Genomic DNA, 23,373 nt, shown 5'->3' on the forward strand with positions numbered 1-23,373 from the left:
ATAAATATTTTTTTGGGTGTATTCGTGAATAAGTTAACTTATAGAGTGCATGGAAAATATTTAGCTTTTTTATTAATTATTTTGTCACACTTCAGGATCATTTAAAAGAAATGGTGACCAGTCAGATAAACTCTTTCTTAAGAAAGTTAATATATCAGCTGCACTGAATCTGATATAAAAGAATTCGATTTTATGTCCCCAATAAAGAAGAAATAGATTGACACATGGCATATATTCATGCTTTGTCTTTAATCACTTCATAGAAAAGTAGTTTCAGATTTAATTGAACACAATATACAATATTATTACCATACATTGTGTGAAACATTGAATATTCACCTGCAACAATGTGGGATAACCAGACGATAAAAACTCATCCCTCATGCAGATATAGCACTAATCCCGTCGAATGCTTTCGGACACAAATGGGACCGAAAGATCTCAAACATAGATTAACAAAGTTATACGGACAATTTGAATTTCAAAACTGCTAACAAGGTCAGAAAAATAGTTCACATTAGCACAAATAATTACAGAAGATCACATTTTCGTAATTATGTCCATTTCACATTGTCGTTCAGAGACCGTGACGTTCGTGAGCATTTCCTTCCCTGTAATGTTACACACAGAACAAACCGTCTGAGCTCATTTTAGCAAAATCTCCATTCAAAATGTTGTATTTATATATATATATATTCGAGGGCCACATTCTGTGAGATATTGATTATTATCGATGTCACATCAAACAGTGATACACAAAGCTTCTAATATCTGACAGGTGTCTACAGTATGTATTCATGTCTTATCTACAGACTTTCCCCGTTACCAATGGGTCTCGTGTCTCATAGGCTACTGTTCTGGGCAGTTGAAAATTGTGCAATATATTCATACATAGTATATATAATATATATATATTTATTTATATTAAAACATAAACAATATTACTAAATAAAACAGACTCAGTCCAAGAGCCCACTACACAAAAAACACCACCAATGTTCGGTAATGCAAGTGCATATAAATTAATCCATTTACAAAGAAACATTATTTTCTTATGTACAGACTCGACAGTAATAAATACACTGTTATAAACAGTAAAGGACCGATTTGAGCGCATATAAACGAATGGAAAGGGTTGTGAAAGCGTGGGCTGGTGATCGAGGAGCGTCATAACGCTCACGCACACACAAACACAATTATGTGACATGTATAGATGTGCGCACAAACATACTTTTGCATGCTACTTTGGCCATTAACTGTGAGACTTTGAGCCTAAGGTAAAGTACCTTAAAGCGTGAACACTGACTAATGCATGAGACGTACGAATGCTATGTCATTACTAAACTGGCATTACATGATTCAATCTAACCAATGTGTTTGTGACAGACTGTTCTTTATCACATATTGGGCCGGTTTCTCGGACAGGGTTTATCCAAGTCCCAATGCATGTTTGAGCTGCCTTCATTCAAAAACATCTGTAATCTGTAATATATATCAGTGCCAATGTTTTGTCTCAAGATGCATACTAGTATTGTTTGTATAAACTACTTAAATGTCCTTATATAACTAAAGCCTGGATTCATTTAAACCCTGTCCGGGAAACTGCCCCATTAGGTTGAACTTCATTAAGGTCGTCAGATCTAAATAGCTTAAGGTGGGATAAAATTCAATTTGCATTTAAGTTTTTTTGGGGGGAAATTCAAGTTCCTCAAATGTTTTGTAATGAAGCTAGTTTTGAAATTGTCTGTCTTTCTGCCTCGGTGTTGTTGAAGTAAGGAAGACTATAAGTTATGATGAAGTAAAAGCGACCTAACATTTGAGTGAATATACCTTTGGCTTATTATTATATTTTTTGGGGGGTCTCACCTTAATATGAATGGTATGATGTATAGTTATTTACTATAGAGTTTGTGCTCATATTTAAAAAACGTCGGACAAAAATGTATAGGATGAACAAGAAAGTGCCTCTTTCGTTATGATACACACGTCTTTGTTTTCTGATCTACGTCAGATGTTTGGATTATTAAGTATATATTGCCAAACAAAGGAAGACACTAAGTTCTCTCTCCAGCTTAGGTATAAAACAATTCTGCATGTTTTGTTTTTAGAAAACAAACACGTTTCGACATACTAAAACGAGTTCAATAAATAAAAGACTATTTAAAAAGACAATAGTAAAAAGGCACACAGTCTTTAGACAAATGGTACAGAAAAGTAAACAGTTTCTCTTTCATTTACAAATAGTCTTGTTCTTCAGTAGTTCGTATTTAACCGCAACATCAAATAGCTTTACTAAAAAAAGTCTTGTGTCGGTACAAAATAAAACGAATCCTCTCAGTAGTGTTTACTCTTTAACGCCTGGTAAACGAACAAACTGTCCACGTTGGCCCCAATCCTTCATGTTGAACAAAGTCGCCTGTCCATCGTTCAGGTCCAAAATGTCTGCAGCATTTATTTCCTGAGAGCTCCTACCAAACCATCTCCAAACGTAAGTGCAAGGAGGGAAAAACATCCTCCTCCCACGAGGGCTCGAAAAAGCACCCCATGTGGGCTTTTCGAAAAAGCATCAACTGCAAGATTGCTCCTCTCGCAAGGGAAAAACAGCTACCGTCTAGAAACGCACAATAGGGTCCTATGTGTCCACCGGGGAGGCGTCTTCCGTAACTATTTGGATGTGTGTGGTGGACGACTCCATGTCCTCTTCCCTATCTTCGTCTTCCTCGTCTCCCTGGCTCTGCTCGTCCTTTTCTGTGCCCTCTGAGTCCTCTTCCTCTAACGTTAACTCGAATTGAAACTTGTCCGGCCCCGAACCCCCGCCGTTGCCCTCTTTGTCGGCCTGGTAGAAGGGTGGGGACGGGCTCTGAGGGATCATGCTCTGGTACCAGTTCCGATTATCCTCCAACGTGTCCAGGATATCCTGGGCGTCCGGATGCACCAAGTCAGCCCAGGTCTCCCACAGCGGGTGAACGATGTAGTCGATAAAACCCACCTGAAGAGAGAAAAAAAATGTATTACGGTAAGATAAGATATTTTTATTATCTATGTAGTTTACCGTGAATTATAGCCTGTTACCGTACCTGTGACTTCTCCACTGAAGCAGTGTGTTTGTCACACATGGGACTAATCTCCATGCCACGTTCTCGCTCTCGATCGCCCTGGTGAAAGAACTCGTCCATAATTCGGTCGGTCCATTGGCGGTACAATTCCAGAGACTTTGTGGGATTGCTCAGATCTGCACAATGAACCATGTTTCGCAAAACCTGCAAAAAATTGAGTTTTTTAGCCATTTAATTTTTGTAATTTTCTAACCAATTAAAATGATCTGACTTGCTCAAATTGGGGAGTTTTATTAACAGAACTTGTACCTGTATCCTATCCGTGTAGTTGTCCAGAAGCAGCACTCCCGAACTTGTCACTTTCTTCGTCTCTACCATGGTCTTCAGATCAGCCAGTAAGCTCATGTGCTTAGACATGTCTGTGGCCAGTACCTGTTAACAGGACAACATTTAAGAATGCATTTCGGCATCACGGCATTGTAGGCGAAAGTACAGAATAAAGGATCTTACCATGTCGATGACCATCTTTCGAAGCGACTGTCTCTGTTTCTTAGTCAGGTTCTGGAACATGTCGCAGTTGTCCTCCTGGAGAAGTTTAAAGCCGACAGCTAGATGGTGGTTCTCCAAAACCGACTCATCGTTATACATAAGCGCCAATTCGGAGTCTGCAAGAATCAGGCGTACATGATTGATCAGTTATGGTCAATGAAACTATTTTGAGATTTAAGTTGAAGCTGTGTGGCGGTCACTTACTTGTATTAATGAGGAATTGGTTAGAAACACCAGGATGGTCTACATCATGGATCGCTGCGGCAAAGATGGCAGCCAGGATCTCAAGATCGGTGAAGACAGCCTGGTTGGAACAAAAGGTTAAATGGTAAATAAGATTGTACAAAGCTGATGATGCACAGTTTGTACTTTTACTTGAAACATTTCTTACATCCAATGCAGGGGTGGAGAGCAGAATGTGAGTTGACTGGGCCACATCGGCAGCGTGAAGGCTGTTATGATAGGCCACATCTTGGTGATAGTGTTCCTCCAAGGTCATCATATACGTCACAAATGTATCAGCCGGGATCTTAAATGTTTTGAGCAAATCTCTTTCCTATACAAAGACAATGAAACGATGAAAATCAGGTCACAGCTACATTAAATGCGCAAGGTAATGATAAATAACCAGAGCAAGGACTTACTTGGAAGATCGCATACATAATGCAGGTGAGAGGCCGGTTGTTTGAAAACTCGGAAACTGTAAAGATATTCAGGCCCCATTTGTTCAGATCTTCTAATTCCTAAAAAAAGAGGCAAGGGAATTTAGGAAGCTTGCAATAATTAACGCAAGTCAAATGGCACGTTACGATCACTCTTATCTCTACCTTTGACAGTAAATCCTCCTTGTCGGTTTTGACGCCAAAGCGAGCGATGCCGCAGTTGAGGCTCGGCCCGTGGGACACCTTCTTCACTCCACTGATCTGAGTCATCAACTGTTTTTTCTTCTTTTCTCTGGCTTTCGGTGTGGGCGAGGGAATCTCCACATCATTCTGTTTGTCTAGAAACACAAAGAACCAGCACATTAGTACGATGGTACTAATTTTTTCGCAATAAAACTGATAACTATAAAAATGAGAACTAAGATCACGGTAGACGGTTGTAGCCAGATCGCATTCCAGTATATTCAATCTCTTCATAGTAACAGTCGAGGCGCATAGACGCCCGCACAAAAGCCCATTGTCGGAAAACCGGTGGCCCGGTATCGTGTTTCCCTCAGTGACGTCAGTAGCTGCCTTGGCCCAGGTGCTGTGCCACACTTGAATAGCTTACATCTGCACTATGAGCGCTTTCTGGGATTCATTGCCCACGAACAGACTCTCATTCAGAGCGACTTGAGACTCCAGCTATTGAAGTAGGGCTGACCCCCCTTTCCTTCTCCTCCATTTCCACTCTCTATTTTCACTGTGACAGACCTGTCAACAAACCACGGCAGGGGACCACATATCCGTGCCTCATGTGGCGTCTCCTAAAGGTCAACCCTCAGGATATCCATTGACAAACAATCTTAAAGAGACAGTTCAGCCAAAATGCTAAATTTTGTGGAATCTTATGTCGGCCCACACTGTATTAAGAGTTTCGGAACCCAAAGTTGGAACACGGTTCCAATTCTTTATTCACGCTCGTATGTGCTTCTAGGAAACACAATAAATGAATGAAAGCAAAAAATTTCCTTTATTGGGTGAACTTACCCTCGGGGACTGGAAAAATTTAGTTAAAGATGCCTTATTCATAAGCCCTCATGGTTATTATTCATCACTGTTGGGGATTTCCTCAACATTGTTGGGAAATACATCATCTATGAAATCGAAATCCTTCCCTAAGAGCCAAACTGTTATGAGTGGACGGTATTATTTCCATTTTCTCAAGAGCAAAGTCGGCTCTCAGCCCCACAGGCTTATTCAGTTACGACAGATAACGGAGTTCTCACTGGCAACACGTTGCTGAAAGAGCGTGATAATGGCCGGTAATAGCCCGCGGCATGTTAGTAAATGAAAGGAGATGAAATATGAGGGTTGGTTAATTCATTATAGTCATTATCCTCTTCATTCACATTCCTCTGTTAAACACTAACCCGTGCACGAATCTGCCGCAGTCGTTTGAATGGGCTCATACACAAATGCGATGGAGGCCCCCTAAGACCGAAGATGAGGAAGCACTTGATACCCTTTCATTTCAAAGCCCGGTATCCGATTCAATTCTCTCTTATTTCTTTTGATAAAGACAGCAGATCAAAACAGCAGATCACATTCGCATTGCTCATGACAGCCAATTAGCTTGTTTTCTTACAAACACGTTTTCATTCACGCTTCAGTCACGCTTTCTCATACAGTATTAAAATCCCAATGACCGAAGACAAGGCGCACGTGCAGATGCAAGATACGAGAAAAACAGAAAGGGATGAGAAGATGCAATGTGCTCGAGTCAGATGTTATCTTGTTATCACTGTTATACTTGCTCTTTTAGATGCAGACAGGCGGAGAACAGTGAATCGCGTGAGGCATAAACAGAGCAGTCACACGTGACACAGCACACAGATGTTTAAGCCAGTTAAATCGAACCACTTTTAGGTAGACCGAATCCTGCGACTCATTTCCATACACGTGCAAAGATCAAACCTCAGGTTCACAATACACTTTTTATTTAAAACAATATAAATGTATTTTATTGTAGTTTAACGATTCATTTTTTTTTAATGTAATGCTTATCAGATAATTTTAGCATGTTATGTATCAAAGATGTGAGATATAATAATTAATAACACAACATATAGCTTATCAAAAGCGCAATGCGACTGCATAAAGGTTCCCGTGTGTATGTTTGTGTGAATTGGAAATGGGATTCTGCCTGTTTAAAGCACAGTAGCTGAATGAGTCACAGGTTCTCTTGGCTGGATGCACCGTTCTGGGGGGTTCCACCATCAGTGTTGCTTTACAGCACCATTCCATCCCCCTTTCGGTTCCCCCTCCCTCCCCTAATTCTGCTCTCTTTTCCACCCTCCCCTCTTTCTTTTCCAACTGCTGCATTGGGAATCTCTCTCCTCATGCAGAAACAAATGTGTGATGCCATCTCACGACATTCCACAAACAAACTGCACCTTAGTAGTACTGTATGATCGTTTTATGTGGAATATTCTGAGTTTTGTCATGTTTTATCAGCTTCCTCATTTAACTCAAATTTTCCAAAGTCTGGAAAGATGATGCGTCCCGAATTCGCTCCGCAATGCCACAGTGTTAGCTCATATGTTTTGCTTGCGGGTGAGACTGTGAATATTTACTGTATGTAATTACCTAGAAAGGTATTGGAGATGAACTCCGACACCTGGTTGCCAGATCTGCTCATCTCAGAGAGGTGCGTCAGCTCCCTGTTCAACATTCTCTTGAACTGAAAAAGAGAGAGAAAAAGAATCATTAGTCCAAAATCCTTACATAAGGACCCACATTGTTGCTTTATTTCGGTTCCCATTCATTTTTTAAAAAAATTTAATGTGTACATGCATTTGCGTACAGTAGCGCAATGTGTTATTGAGTATCCGTCATATCAAACAATAATCCAATAAATGAGAAATATTGTATATTAACATTATAATAGCTCTTAAATATCTTTCCTAATGATCAAATTCTTACAAACCTCCAAAATAAAAAAAAGTAGACACTGGTTAACAGATTACAATTTTGACACATTTTTATTATTTAAAGTGATTATTTTGTTTACATACACACTATTAACAAAAAAATTTTGTAGTTAGAAAAAGACGCATTGTTGGCAATAAATAAAAAAATAAATAAACAAACCCTTATATAATTAAATAACTCAAAAATGGCAGCCATATCCTGCGCCACATCTCAGATTTTCATTGCTTATCATCATAAAAGGGATGAACCCAAAAAGTAACCGATACAACTGGATGCTTTACATCCAAATCACCATATAAACAAATAAAACAGATTTCAAGGAGCCCAGAACAACTCGGATCTTGCATTCCAGCACAAGAAGCTATTTCACCTCAATGTCTTTCTAGACCACCGATCCGAAAGCACAACATTAAAACCGCAGATAAGCCACCATACACACCTTAATGTAACCCCAGGATACAGAGAGAAGGTAATTGGCCTCAGGCATTTTGGATCGTATTTAATCTCCACAACAGCGCACTCCTATACCACGAAGGAAAAGAGCCAGAGAGAGGCAGATGAAAGGGATTCTTCTGGATGGGAAAACGAAAAACCCCTTCTTCTCTCCTCTCCTGTTCCGCTTGGTAAGGATTAGTCGCTGAGGAGCGGGCGCAAGCTGTCGTGGCGACGGCTCTTGACCGAAACGCTCCAACGTAGACTCTCCATTGTGGCGGGTGAGAGCTGGGGTTGATAGTGGATGGGAACACCCGTCCTGGGTCGGAGAATCCAGAGAGCGGCCGAAGCTCGAACCGACACTGACAATGCCAAAGAATTATGGAGATGATGAAGCAGCGGAGCAGTAGGAGGATGGGATGCTGGAAAAAAACACAGGGATGCTCATCTGGCTGGAGGGGGGTCTTCCTCTGCTGGATTAGTGCTGCTCCACTGCTGCAGTACGTTCTCGCTTTCTCATCATCTTGCTCTCTCTCTCTTTTTCATCTCCCCCCGTTCTCAAGTCTGTCAGCCCCAGCAACACACTTCGCATGGCACATATGATTTGACAGGGAGATGGGAAAGGAGGGGGGAGCCCCTGCTTTGTTATACAGGGGTAGGCGCAGCAGAAAAGATGAGATATAAAGAACAACAGAAAGGGAGGTCTAAGGATACCCTTGTCTTTTTGTGAACAATTAACCAAACTTTAAGCCTTTATATGTCCTAACGCAAAAAATGTGACTTGATGATGTCTCTTTACCCCATTCAGGTTTTTTAATACCTTTTAATACCCTCTTTATTGCGTTCCCATAATGCACAAAGCTGCCCTACATGGAGCTCCGTGCTATTTTTATCTCAGCTAGTGTACAGTATGTATGGCGGGAGAGGAGATGGAGACTTGGATAATTGCCTCTCTTTGTCTTTTTCGGTGACATCAACACCCCCCGCGACTCTTTTTCGCTTTACACCATCTGCCCGAGCACCAATTACACCAACATCCCAACGCCATGGCAACAGCGTCATGTGACACGGCTGCCGCTGCGGATTCCCTCCCTCCCGAACCTCAAAAGATGGCCGCTCGGGCACCGTGAGGACACCACTGTGACTCAATAACATCTGCCAATTTAACCCCCCAATTTATCTGAATTGGAAGGGAGGCAGTCAGACAGAATCAATGAGCTGTCCTTGCAATAGCCAGGAAGGGCAGAGACCATTGACAGGGGAAAGCCCCAGTGCACACTCTCACAGCAAAAGATCTCACTGTCAAATATATCTAAACTATATATATATATAAATACTTAAGCAAAATGAATATTTTATTAACACTGAATAAGAATATGATGATACGCAGTAATGCCCTGTGTCAGGTAACCCAACCCAAAAACGATGCATCTGTAATCTAACAGACAGAAGATGCACTTTTGATATTACAGGTAACACAGTGTGAAATACCGCTTTCAACCCTCACTAAAGTTGGAGAAAATATTCCCGTCGAGAAGAAAGGAAAAGCTAAAAGGATTCATGAAACGATTCCGAACCATGCCCGCATGAGAAAACCAGTGTGGGAGGGAGACAGGAGCAGACAGAGGGAGAGATGGAGAACAAAAATAGCAAAGGAACTAAGAGGAAAACAGCAGAGAATCTCTGCATTATGCTGCAGTGGGGGAATCCTCTGCTGCGCGAGAGGCGTCTAGTCAGACCTGTAAACAACTCTGACATATCAAAGACACGCTGCCTTCTGCGGCTCACATTTCCTCTTATCTATATCAAAAAATCAATGCCAGAGTCTTCGTCTAAGCCCTGTGAGAAATTTGGCTGTAGGTGGGCTTTTGTGGATAGACTTTTGCTCGATGGTGAGGGAATTTTATTCTGAAGGATCTCCAGAGATCTCCTTGACATATTGTATGATCACCCCGTGTGATGCACTTACAAGCAAAACTATTTTGTATTGGAAAAAAGTGTTGTGCCTATACTTGCATAACAATTTTTTAAACACTTATTTACTGTGAAAATGCTTTACAAAAAAAGACTAAACGGTTATCTGGGGACAATTTTCAAACGCTGTAGTTGACCTTGACCTTAATTTATATATATTTTTATATTTGTTTATTATTATTATTTTTTAAATAAATAAATTAAGGTCAACTACAGCGTCTGAAAATTGAAAATATATACATACACAGGTAATACAATGTTAAATGTGATCTTAAAAATCATTTAATCTAAAGGTGTATGGTTAAATGCTTGAAATTATTTTTGTAGAAAAAAATATATCTGTCCCAAACAGATTAATTTCTGTTATAAGTAAACATTTTTATTTTAAAATATATTTTTTACATTTTATTTTTTAATTAGATGACTTACACTGAATATTTAAGGAAAAGCAGTCAATAAGAGCCCAGATTAAATGTGAACTCCTACGATATTCTTTCAAAATAGTTCTAAGGTGCAACTTTAAGAAGCTTTTGATAAAATGACACGAGTACGGTTTTGCACTTTCTAGGCAAAGGGTGACTGCACTGCAGATGATAAAATATAAGTTTTAATTTGTTTTGGATGCGACAAACATAATTCCCACAGCTACATTTGGGTTATGCAATAGTTTGGATGAGATTTTTATTCTATATATATATAAAACAGTATATATATATATATATATATATATATATATATATATATATATATATATATATATATATATATATATATATATATATATATATATATATATATATATATATATAAAAGCTTGAAAATATTTTTGTAGAAAAAAATATATCTGTGCCAATCAAATTATCCCTCTCTGTCTAAAGAAATATACAATTGTATATATATATAACATTTAGTATTTCTTTAGGCAGGGACAATTTGATTTTAGGCTAAACTCTCTTCCACTAGTGGGCAGTATCCTAAAACTGTTCAATGAGATACTGTAGACTTGGTCACTTCACACTGCTAACCGGCGGCATACAATCAATTTGTACGGCCTTCTTGACCTTGTAAAGTGTAAATGTGTCTGACAGTACAAGCAAGTCAATCAAACAACAAAATTCCTTTCACTTTCATAATCCACTATCCCTCAAAATCTTATATCTCTCTTCATAACAAAAGTTAAATGTACATGACATCATCAGTGATGGTTCAATTACTTTAATTGCAAGACATCTACATTTCTTTAAACTTCCTCCAATGGGGAAAATCCAGTGATGTCATCTAAGCAGCACATAATTGCAAAATTGGCAAATTCCTTTCCTTATAAAGACATTGATGTATGACAAAGGGATGATCTTTGGAAGGAGCCCGTGACGCACATAGGCATGAAAAACAGGTTCTCTAGAATAATACAACGGTAACAGTAATAATGACATAACTTCTGAAGAAAAGGCAGATTGTTTGCCAACTGCTATTGCCTGAGGACACATGCCCTGTGTTTCACTTCCTCAATATTGCCTAAGCCATGCATGAATGTGTGTATGCATGTGTGTGCGCGCGTAACATTAGAGAATAGTAAACTGTTCGTTGATCAATTATTCAGTTTGACATATTAAAACAGGTTTTATTTTTTGTGCAAAAGCCTAATATTTCCTTTCCAAAACAGATCATATTCAAATTAAATAATATTAAATTAAAGTCTGTCCATGCAAAATAAATACAGTGCTACATTTTGTATAAACTACTGTTAAATTATTGTATGCATAACTAGCAGGGTACACGAAACCTGTAGTGTAGTTTTAATAAACTTAACACTAAGCTTTCTTAAGATGCTTAAACCACACCGGCAGTTTGATTTGACAGTAATGATCCAATTTAAGCTGGGGACACACCTAAAGATTTTCGGACAGATTTTGAATGTTATTTGATAATAATGACTATGCTTAGTCTTTTAGTTGTGCTTTGTTTACAATCACATATAAAAATCATAACGCAAGAGTTTCTCTTTACATGTAACTGTCCAACAGATGCACTCTTGGTAGACCATGGCTTAAATAATCCCATCATTTTATCCACACTCTCCCATATAATAAACAAAGAAAAGCGCTGTGCAAAACACTCCAGCATTCACAACTGCTCATAACTGTAACCAAACATTTTAGTAAAGTATCTTAAAGTTCAGAAAGTGACTTTACCAGCATGCTTGCCCTCTGAATTTCCAGCGCTTAAAGTAAAAAACTGTTTAAAAAGCTCACCTTTCTCCAGCAGTTAACTTTTCCAATCTTTCTCTGCTCTTTCATCTCAATGCAGCAAGCTCCCATTTTAAGTGAAGTTAGGTTCTGTATGTCCCGAAGACTTTCTTGACTCTTAATGCTTTTCGTTTGACAGACGCAACAGTGTTACTGACTCAATATGAGCTGTGAGCGCTGACTATCCTTCAGCGTGTCACCGCATACACACTCCCCCTTACGGTAGGACCGCCTACTCTCACACACACTGGAACTCTAACCCCGTTGCGACATAGTTTACAGGGTAAACAGTCTGATCTGGAGTCCGATGTGATCTTTTGAAGTCATCAGAGTAAACACGGTCACAAATACTGCCATGCACGTTTCATTTAAGCTGCCTTTTTTCTTGCAAGATTAAAAGATTGATTTGATCATCATATTAGACAAGCATTTATCTAAACAGCCACAGCAGGAGTCACACAATATAAATCCAGGCATTCCCAAATGTACAATTCAGATATTTTACGCCAGGTTTAGGGTTTCATGGTGATAGACTTAAGTGAGCTATCTCTTTTGTGGCTGTACCATCACTGCAAAAAAGGTGTAATTATTAAATGTGCAATATTGTAATAAAAAAAATAACATTCGGTTGTCTAGAACAGAATGCCTCCTGATACAATTTTTGATACAAAAAACATGCTGGAAGAAGAACCCTGAAGCTGATATAGATTTTACATACAAGCTCGCACACAGCTAAAATGTAAGTCATCAGGTGGCCTAGACCTTCAGAAAGGGCAGTAAAAGGTCAGACGTCCCGGTACTCTCTGTACAACTTTGATAGATATTTTTATATGTTATGCTCTTCAACAAAATTGTTATATAAAAGCCATACGAGATATAAGAAGCTCTAAAGGGCTTTATCACCTGTCTCAAGATGTGTTTCCCTTTATTTTAATATGCATGCGCTGCAAAAAAAAAATGTTTGTGTTTAAAACCAGTTAAACTACAAGACTTGTTCTCAGACAATGTATTATATATCTTACAGATAAGATCTCTTTAATATGACACTACTGAAATAGAAACTTTTAAGTCGTATTAAATTTCGCTTGAGAAAAAGTGTTAATGTTTTGAAAGAAATCTAATGTCACAAACTGAGATCAGGTTTGCCAAGACTGCAATAAAAAGTTTCAAGTTTGAACTTAAACATTTCTCATTAAATTGACCCAAATCCAGATCATTTTATCTATACATTTGTATTAATTTTTGCAGTACTCTTAATGCATTTGAACAAATTTCTCATTTGCTTCTATTTTTATTTCTCCAATTTAAAGAGAAACATCTAAGACTAAGTTGAAACTTGAAACAACAGAAAACAATCTCCTGAGAAATGAAAGAGGAACCTCTGAGCAATATTTTTTTCTGTGGGTTCTCACTCCACTTGCCATTTTTATTTTTGATTGACGCATAAAAATCACTTAATTTTGTCACTAAATTTAATCTATGGTAACAATTATTTTGAAAAGTCTAAATCTCCCACACTATAAAAAATATGCAGCATTTTTTCCAAATTAACATATATTTTTTTAATAGTGCTGGGCAAAGATTAATCGCAATCAATTGCATACAAAATAAAAGTGATTTTTTTTTGCATAATATATGTGTGTGTACTGTGTGTAATTATTATGTATATTTAACCACACACACAAACATATTAATTTCAGAATTTTTTATTTATATATAATTTATTTTTAAATTTATATATATAATATAGAATATACATAAAATATAAATAAATAAATAAATAAATAAATATCACTTGCCAAAAATCACTTTTATTTTGTATGCGATTAATCACGATTAATCTTTGCCTAGCACTAATTTTAATGTTACTTTAACATAAAAAGTTGAGTTAAACAACTTAATTTTATAAGTGAGGTCACCTTTCACAAGCCAAAACTTAAAATAGCAGGTTGAATAGACTTGCAAAACCAAATCACTTCATGCTGCATTTTTTAAAGTGCATGCAATTTTGCATCTCATTTTTAATTAATTATAATGAATAAATTTTTTTTGAGGTGTGACTTGTTTACCCTTAAGGCGATCCACTCCTGCACACAGATCGGTAAGTCTGATGTGTGTTTTTGCATTTCTCATTCATGTATGTGTGTGTGTAATTGAGTGTTTCATCCCTATTGTCTGCAGCAAAACTCCCCGTGCTGTAGTGTATGCCTGTTTGACGTCAACAGAAAAAGAAACAAACAGGCAGTGCGGCCTTGCCCTGCTATACAGCACTTGCACCTATTGTAGTCTGGTCCTGACTAGAGCTTAGGAAGGAGACAGGAAACCCGAGTCACAGCTGCAGGGCTCACACACACACAGTGGAACTATGCAAGGTATCATATCGGATGACAGTGATGTACAACACAACACACAATATGTTCAAATGACTAAACGGACGGTTTGGCAAACAACACAAGTTGACACATCTGTGTACCCAGCAAGCGAGTTTGCTTTTAAAAGACGTCTAATAGCTGTCCAAACACAGCCCAGACGTTCAGGCTAAAACAAGGCCAAATTTAAGCTGTCGGCGACAATTGAATCGACATCTAATTAACCATAACTCAAAAAGAATAAATTAAATAAATAAATTAAATCAAACACCTTGTAATCACTGTTGACTTTGCTTACATGATGGAATATCTATAACACATCTTGAATATGCAACCAAATTCAAGTTGATTTTGGCTAGAAATGGGTTACTTAAAGCTGCACTAATATATATTGGGTAGTACTGGGCAAAGATTAATCGCGATTAATCGCATACAAAATAAAAGTGCATTTTTGCCTAAAATATGTGTGTGTACTGTGTGTAATTATTACATATTACGTAATTTATTGTTAATATATAATATATAAAAATAAATAAATAAATAAATAAATTATTGTTCATATATAATATATAAAAATAAATAAATAAATAAATTATATATATATATATATATATATATATATATATATATATATATATATATATATATATATATATATATATACATAATAATTACAAACACTTTTTTCACTTTTATTTTGACTGCGATTAATCGCGATTAATCTTTGCCCAGCACTAACCTATACAGTAAAATGAGAGTCTGTTTATCATATTGCTTCTTTAAATGACTCAATTTTACATGGCAGGTTATGTTTAACACAGAAAAAAAAATAGACCTGAAAATAAAAACAAGGTACAAAAACAATTGCGTAATTGTTAATACAAAATACAGCTGACCCACAAGCTGTCAATCAAATCAGTTTCTAAACACACCGAAACGACATTTCCGAGCAAACAGGGGCGTGGAAATCATGTGTTTAAAAGAAAAGGCGTGTTAAAACCTGTTCATTTATCCAAACTGTACGAGGCTGCTGGGACACCTAGGCGATAAGCCCTAATACTTAAAATGCACTCAAAGAGAGCCTGGCAAATATATTTAATGCAAAACCAATGTGCATATAAATCTGAAAAATATTTTTTGCATAGGCGAATGTAGTGCGTCAAATGTAAACTCAAGTATGCAGAAGCAAACTTAGCTGCTTTGTGTGGACGCCTAGAAAATAGTAGCTTGAATTCTTAATGTTGGCACAGGGGACGCCTCTCAATAGCCCCATTCACAAAACAGCCAGAAACAGAGTCAGGAGGGCTATACTGAAGATAAAAAGTTTAGTGTAGTTTAACCTAACCTTGTTTGTCTTATGCAACCCCACATCACTATCAGTAAAGTTCCTTTTATTCACACCAGATTGAAAATGTGTTTGTGTACTCGTATTATACACGTCATCTACAGTTATTATTAATAGACTTTACTAAGCCGCTTTTAAGGTAGCTCTTTGAGATGTACATGATTGTCATTAATTCATAACTGTTTTTAGATTTGTATCGATTGTTTTACTTTAACATAAACCATTTTTTCAAGTACCCCTGTGCTACACACACCTCACGGTATGTGCGTTTCCACAACAAAGTTTCTACAACAGCTCCCAAGATGACCGTTCATGTTAGCGGGACAGACATACGGGAGGAGGATCTTCTCACCTTGTTGGAGGCCATGTCGCTGACCGAGCGGTACGTCTGGATGGTTTCCAGCTGATCCAGACACCAGTCCAACTCCTCCATGGTCTCCACCGCCAGCTTCTGGTAGGACTCGTCTGGATAAAGACACACAGAAAGAGGGGGACCATGAAAATCCTGCTGCACGGCCACTCGAGCACAGCCCGCCAGACAATCCTTCATCCTGGGCTCGCAGACACGCACGCACGCACGCTCCCAGACCGAACCAGAGAGTGAGAGCGGGTTATGCTGAATGTTAGCTGTGAGTCTCTTAGGCTCTGTGTTTCCTCTCATTCGCCTGGTGTTTGTGGCTAGGTGATACTGCCTCTTTGGCTGTGTGCCCCTTCCTCTCACCCCCACATTCGCTCTCAGAGCATTGCTCTCTCTGCGTGCACCTCTCTCACTCATGACTGTGAGCTGGCTGTCGTGGGCTTTTGGCTCAGCGTTTCCTCATTTTCCTGTTTTCTCTGTTTCTGTCTGAGACCCCGTATGACATATTTAACTTTTTCCCCCTCCCTTTGTATTATTTTGTAACTGATGCACTTGTGAATGAATGCTCTTAGATGCACAAACATGTGCATACTTTACTTTCTTGTTTTAGTACAGTACGGTTTACTTGCAAAAATGCATGTTTGCATTAAGACAACACACATCATTAGAAAACAACGACAAAGATTTGGATAATCTGGATTGATTATAATTTTACTATATTAACATACATGATTTGGTCACACGTGTGCTTAAACTCCATATACACTGTAAAAATTCCTTTTTGGACTTAAATGTTTAAGTATAAACAACTTGAATTAATAAGTTATTTCAACTTTTTTGACTAGTTATACGTTGCTATAAATTATAAAAAAATAAAGTTGTAAGAACTTAAGCCGATTCAACTTAATTTTGTATTAATTTATACCAACTCCTCGCTAGTCAAAAAAGTTAAAATGACTTGATAATTCCAGTTTAAACTTGAAAATTGAAGTGCAACAAGGATTTTTTTTACAGTGTAGGGCCTAAACCAAATACTAGAGAAATTTGAGATGATATATGATCAAGCCCTTTACCACAACATGCACTCTTAAAATGTGGAGTAAAAAATTGGGTGAAATATAGATAAAACCAACCGTTAAGTTTAAATGAACCTAAGCTGGGCTGTTTTAATGAATAATTGGGACAAACTTAAAAATGCATGGTTGGTTTAACCTATAAAAGTAAGTTACCTTGTTGCCTTAAAAATGTTAGTTAATTCAACTTAAAAATATTAGTTGACACAAATTTTTACCCAATTTTAATAACTAAATATTTTTAAGTTGAATTAACTCAAAATTTTAAGGCTACCAGGTAACTAGTCTCAGCCTCAGACGTCACGCCCACAGACTGTTGGCTAAACGTCTGATGTTTTTCGTACACTTTTCTGGAAACCCTGTGAGAATGTCAAAGTCGTCTTTGATTGGTTCAAATAAACAGAATTTCCAGGAGACGCGAGTGTCGCGATTAGTTTCAGTCCCTGGAAAACAAAGCTCTGATTTTCCATTGAGGAAGAGAATCAGTCGTGTTCACGTGAATAATAATGACCCGTTATCATGATCAGCTAAACATTGGATTTAAAACAATATGCAAAGTTCGCAGCATAGACTCTCTAAAAGACATCCAAGAGTTTTGCTTGAGGCAGTTAGTGGAGTCAAAAAGTTCGGTTCTCCTGAATTGCTTGTATGTGTTAAAAGTGGAGAGATATGCTTCAAACAGACGTTTAACGGAGCGTCTCATTGGTGTGGCTGTTGATGAAGTGCACAAGTTTGTTCTATGGTGAGTAATGTTGTTTATTTAGATGCTATTCGGTTGCGGCTGGTTATTTCAATAACTGACTTTTTGCCAACCGGCTCGTTATTGTGGGGAGTCCGAAACGTGACGCTAGACGAAACAAACTGTGATTGGTTGTTTGACATGTCGGTCAAACAGCTCGTGGGTGGGCTTTGTCCAGAAAAAGCAGCGAAAAACACCAGACCTTCAGTATTGAAGGTCTGGCTACACGAGACTACCAGGTAACTAAGTTGAACCAACAAATATTTTTTTACAGCGTAGACATACTCTTGGTTAATTTAAACCAGTAGTTGGGTTTGTCCATATTTTACCTATTCATAACCCAGTACACTGAAAAAAAATGATTCATTCAATTTACTAAATTTTTTTAAGGTAAGTGGTTGCAATCAATTTATTTAAGCTACATTTAAACAACAATTTTTTTTGAAAAAAAATAAAAAATAAAACTTTTGTTTAAAATTAGCTTAAATAAATTGATTACACTTACCTTAAAAAATTAAGTAAATTGAATGAATAATTTTTTTCAGTGGATATTTTGTGTATAAACTGGAGTGTATTTATCATTGTACAATATAAGAGTTTACACAATAAGTCCAGTTGAAACCTACATGACTCAAACAAAGTTAACAACACAACACCACAGTGTAAGCCGACATTACAAAATCCGCCCGCTGCATTAATACATACGAACGCGAATGACGAACCATCAGGCGTTTTATTCCTCATGCCGTCTCCGCTTGAATTAATGTCATAAAAGTACGTAAACAGGGCTGCATCACTCTATGTGCGCCACAGAAATGCATAAGGCACAGGCTTGAGCCCTGTGTGTGGGACCGAATGAAGCAGAGATGTGTTTACAGTGGAGGGCAGTTTGGTGAATTGGTGCCCTGTGGTTTCAGGACACAGACGGTCTCTTGTGCGGCCCTGACTTTAATGTGGTGGGTCTCCTAGTTGCAGAACAACACACAGGCAGAACTTTAGCAGGACCCTGTCGAATGACGGCAATTCTCTCTAATCTCCACACGCTCAAAGCCACACACGTATTTGCTTTTTGAACACCGAGAGGTAAAAGCACTTTACTGTGGTCAGGTCATTTTTCTGTGTGGATTGGTACCTGTAAACTATGACGCTACAGGTCAACTACTGTATGTCAAAAATGGTGGAAAGTGGTTGGGCGAGAAACAATTTCACATATACTGTACCCCAATAAGAACATTTTACATCGTTTAAAGGAAATGGTCTAAAAACTACCAACATAATGGTTAAATGTTGCAAGTGTTCGTCAGGGTGTTGCTATGTGGTTGTTTATGAGTGCTTGCTAAGGTGTTAACTGTAGAAGCACAACACAGTTTACAGCGATGACTGCCTTGAGATAACTGATGTATTCACAATGTATTTAAACATATTATTAAAGATTGTGTAGTTGTTCTTGAAGTATTAATTGAGGCTAAACTTTGGAAAGAATGTAAGGTGGCTTGGAAAAACATTACGAAATTCGTGACAGTAAAATTTATGAGATATAGGTACGTAATTTCGTAACCCTGGGCTGAATATATGAAGAGATTGTTTCCAAAATGCGATAAACGCCATTTAAAAAAAAATAATTACTGCCAAAATCAGTATTGTACCATGTGTCAGTATTTAAAAGTAAATTCTTAATTTTACGCAAAATGCAATATCCGCTGTGTTATTCTGTCATATTTTCTCCCTTTTTTCCCAAAACGCAATAAACTCCACTCCTCCGTTTCTGCAGAATGCAATAAATCCGCTCAACAAATCACAGCACACCATTTCACGCATTGTTAACAATGATGGAGGCACGTTGAATACACGGAATCTAGTTTTCCTCATCTTGTACTTCGTGATCAACAAACAAACAAAAACAAAATAATACTTTAATGGCATTGATAAACCTTTGGTGGTTTTCTGTGGCGGGGAAGAAATGTAAGCCATCAACATCTAATAATTTACTTGAGAGGCACTCGGGAGATGGAAAATGCCGGCTGCTGCTTGTTCCCCTGACAGCATCAAGCTTCTGTCATGCTAACACATTGATCCCAGGAGATCTTAGGAAAAACTTTCCATTATTTTACGCAAAGCCAACAAAAATCGAGCAGGACCAAAACATTTTACAGCTGATCACTGTAAAAAAAGTTCAGCGGCGACGTCCTAAGTATAACCGCAGCAATGACAGTGTTCTTAATATGACAGAGTAAGTGTTTTGATTAATGTTAAATCAGTATATACTACTAGTTAACTAAAGGAATATAACATGGTAAAGATGAATGCACATATAAATATATATAAAATCAATAGATTAATAGCATTTTGAAAAAAAACTTGTTATGGATTTATTGCATTTTGTGGAAAAAAAATATTTGTTTTTATAATAAATCTTTAGAAAATCAAATTATTGGGTTGATTTTTTTTTATAATAATTTTTGGGGCCATTTTTGCCTTTATTGATAGACAGTAGATTTGAGAGACGACAGGAAAGTAGAGGGTGGAGAGAGGGGTATGGGATCGGCAAAGGACCTCGAGCCAGGATTCAAACTCGGGTCGCCAGAAGTGCGTTTGCACCATATGTCAGAGCGCTGCCCACTACACCATCGGCTCCAACTGGGTTTGAATTTTTAATGTTATTATAACCTAAAGATGCTATGTGAAAGTTTGTAACAGAAAATAGTGGTTATCATCTTGTCACTTTCTAGGTATAGAAAACATGTTTTTACCGAAATTAGTCAAAATGGATTCATTGCGTTTTGGAACCAAACTCTTCATATGCTTTACTGAAACTTATGACCACTACTTTATATTTCATCACAGAAAATGTCACTAAAGATAACACTCCAATTTGTCTTTGATTATATCTGTCAAATTTAACCCATTTTCAGATGTTCATCTACATTTTATTCATGAGTATGCAAACCCTACAATGGTTGGAAAGAAGGGCCATGATTCACTGCCCCATATTCATTTAAACACGTCAATGTAACCATTAAACTTAAGTGAACTCAAGTTCTGTTTAATGTGTTGAACTTTTACGGTCTGTGAATTAATCATTTTCACACATTTTGGTCATAGGCACTTCTTGATAATCATCAAATTATTTTTTTAATGAGCATCTTCATCTCCAACCGTCGTTTCGGTTAATACCCACAATTATTCCCACAGATGAACACCCTAAAAAGCCTGTGGTCTTATACTTTCACATTGAAAGCCAAGCCGTGTTTGAAATGACCAGTAGTGTATGACCACACGTGCGTAAGAAGGGGATTCCCACTCTCTCTCTCTCTCTCTCACACACACACACACACACACACACACACAAACACACACACACACACACACACACACACACACACACACACACACACACACACACACACACACACACACACAGGTGTTGGTTCTGGCGAATTTGGAAAAAAGCATGCGGCAGTACAGGAAAGATGCTGACACATTATGGTCATAAATCTGCATGCATTTCATGAAGTCATCCAATTGCGAAAACAGGGGATACTGTATGTGTTATTTAACATTTACTGTATACACAGAAAGAAGTGTTTAATTTAGGGCGTGTCAATAGATTAAAATATTTAATCGCGATTAATCGCATGATTTCATGAGTTAACTCGCGATTAATCGCAAATTAATCGCACATTTTTATCTGTTCTAAATTTACCTAAATGTAACACTTTTCAAGTTTTTAATGCTCTAATCAGCATGGATTTGGATAATATATGCTATATGCAAATGTATGTCTACAACAGCCTGTTTACATTTTCAACAGAACCATCAGCCATAGTTTTATATATGATTTTTCATTTAAAAAAACTTGTTCTTTCTCCATTTCTGTTTGCTGTTGCATCATTTGTGACCTGTGCTGGCAAATTGAGTTGGGATGAGCAAATTTTCAAAAATTTCATTTTTGATTTGATTTCATTTATATTTTAACATTCAAATCAATTGGAACATTTGTTGGAATCTGTCAAAGCATGACAGAACTACACCTGTTTACACAGAGCAAAAACAATATCAATATATGTTACATATATGTTTTTCTTTTATTGTTTAATTTTGACATTGAGACAGGATAATGCAAGGGTTTAATATAATGACACAACGGATACTTTTCCTCAACAGTTAACCAAACATTCACTTCAGATATATCAGATTATAGGTCATACCTGCGTGAATTCTTGGCAAAACAGATATTTTTTAAATTGTTATTTTGTGTTAGATGTCTATATATATCGGGGTCGCGCATTCGGGCGTTTGTTTTCGTGCGTTTCAGACGTCTGCGTCAGACATCGCTTTTGAGTCTTGTCACTCTTAATAACTCTTTTAACATCAATCAGGTCCCGAACTTTATCTCTCTTAATAATTATTTTAACATCAAGAAAGTTCTGCAGTCTATTTTCTATAATTTCTGAATGCTTTAAAAACGAAACTAAAAAGTGAATGATGACGCATCTTTGCTTTATATGGAGTTGGGACAGTACATCTCACAGGAAACGTGCAGATAAAGATCATTTTAGACGTTTAATGACCATTTAGAGCATTTGGATTCGCTAGACGAGAGCTTAATGTTCTTATTTTTATGAAAAGCTCCGACTCATCTAGACAGCGCCGGTCACTTGCTGCGTCTCAATTCATTCAGCTGTGGGTCAAACAGAAATTGCGTGTTGCGTTTAACGCGCGTTAATAAAATTAGTGCCGTTAAAATGAATTTGCGTTAACGCGTTATTAACGCGTTTATTTTGACAGCCCTAGTTTAATTCTATTAGGTGAAATAGCCTACAGTAGAAAAAAATTAAACAAACGTTAAAATTGGGAATGTTATTACATTTTTAAAAATGTGCATTTTTGCATTATTACATTGCATATACTTTAACGTTAATGAAATTTTTGGATTTATTTATATTGACACCGGATCTCCTATCGTCTGATGATAAGGGTCCTTACGCAAACCTCCCTTGGTGTAAAACTTTAATGTGGGAAACGTACGCTATTTCACATCAAAGCTTACTTGCCTCTGTGCACGATTTACTTCACAAGACCATTCAGTTTACCAAGTATTTGGGTTTTGTGGCTAGGGTGTACGCATTTGCATGCATGAGTGTCATTTAAGGTTGCTGCTTGCGATAATAAAAGTCCTGTAATCATTTGATGGTGTTAATGTCACAGCTATGAGTGTGTATCTGTAAATCATATCGGATGTGGTGCGTGTGGTAACAGCTGTGTCTCTGTTCTTCCTAATGTGCAGCAGAATTACTGTGTAATTGTTTATGGGCATGTGCTCTCTCTCTGCTTCTCTCTCTCTCTCTCTTTGCTTCTATCTTTCTGTCTCTTTTTCCCTCTATGCCCCTTCTGAATTCCTACGTAGTGTCCCAACTCTTAGCCAAGCACTGTAATGATAAACTGTAGCACTTCTAATAAAGAAGAAGTATGAGTACTGACGTCAGCTCAAATCTCAATGGGCCTGCTAACAAAACACCTTCCTCCTCTGGTTATGATTGTCAGAGAGAGAGGGAATGAGAGAAAGAATAAAGAGATGGGGAAATTCTGGAAAGGCT

At 37.5% G+C, this 23,373-nt stretch overlaps 1 protein-coding gene across 6 annotated transcripts in view; it reads right to left on the reverse strand.

Annotated features, from left to right (window-relative positions):
* Positions 1-230: 230 nt before the first annotated feature.
* The window catches only part of pde4ba (phosphodiesterase 4B, cAMP-specific a), a 204,887-nt gene continuing 181,744 nt past the window's right edge, over positions 231-23,373 (reverse strand). For 5 of the 6 annotated variants that reach the window (XM_055214348.2, XM_055214349.2, XM_055214350.2 and 2 more), the window contains 10 exons: positions 15,959-16,071; positions 6,896-6,989; positions 4,433-4,605; positions 4,250-4,348; positions 3,997-4,161; positions 3,810-3,909; positions 3,567-3,721; positions 3,366-3,488; positions 3,078-3,260; positions 231-2,989 (listed from right to left, as the gene is read on the reverse strand). In XM_055214348.2, the coding sequence (XP_055070323.2) occupies positions 2,633-2,989; positions 3,078-3,260; positions 3,366-3,488; positions 3,567-3,721; positions 3,810-3,909; positions 3,997-4,161; positions 4,250-4,348; positions 4,433-4,605; positions 6,896-6,989; positions 15,959-16,071 (1,562 nt within the window). In that variant the 3' untranslated portion in view covers positions 231-2,632. Of the gene's footprint in view, positions 2,990-3,077; positions 3,261-3,365; positions 3,489-3,566; positions 3,722-3,809; positions 3,910-3,996; positions 4,162-4,249; positions 4,349-4,432; positions 4,606-6,895; positions 6,990-7,679; positions 8,247-15,958; positions 16,072-23,373 lie in introns of those variants that run through there. The other variant, XM_055214355.2, reaches the window with a different exon arrangement.

The sequence above is a fragment of the Misgurnus anguillicaudatus genome, chromosome 8, assembly GCF_027580225.2.
Source record: "Misgurnus anguillicaudatus chromosome 8, ASM2758022v2, whole genome shotgun sequence".
Taxonomy (NCBI): Eukaryota; Metazoa; Chordata; class Actinopteri; order Cypriniformes; family Cobitidae; genus Misgurnus; species Misgurnus anguillicaudatus.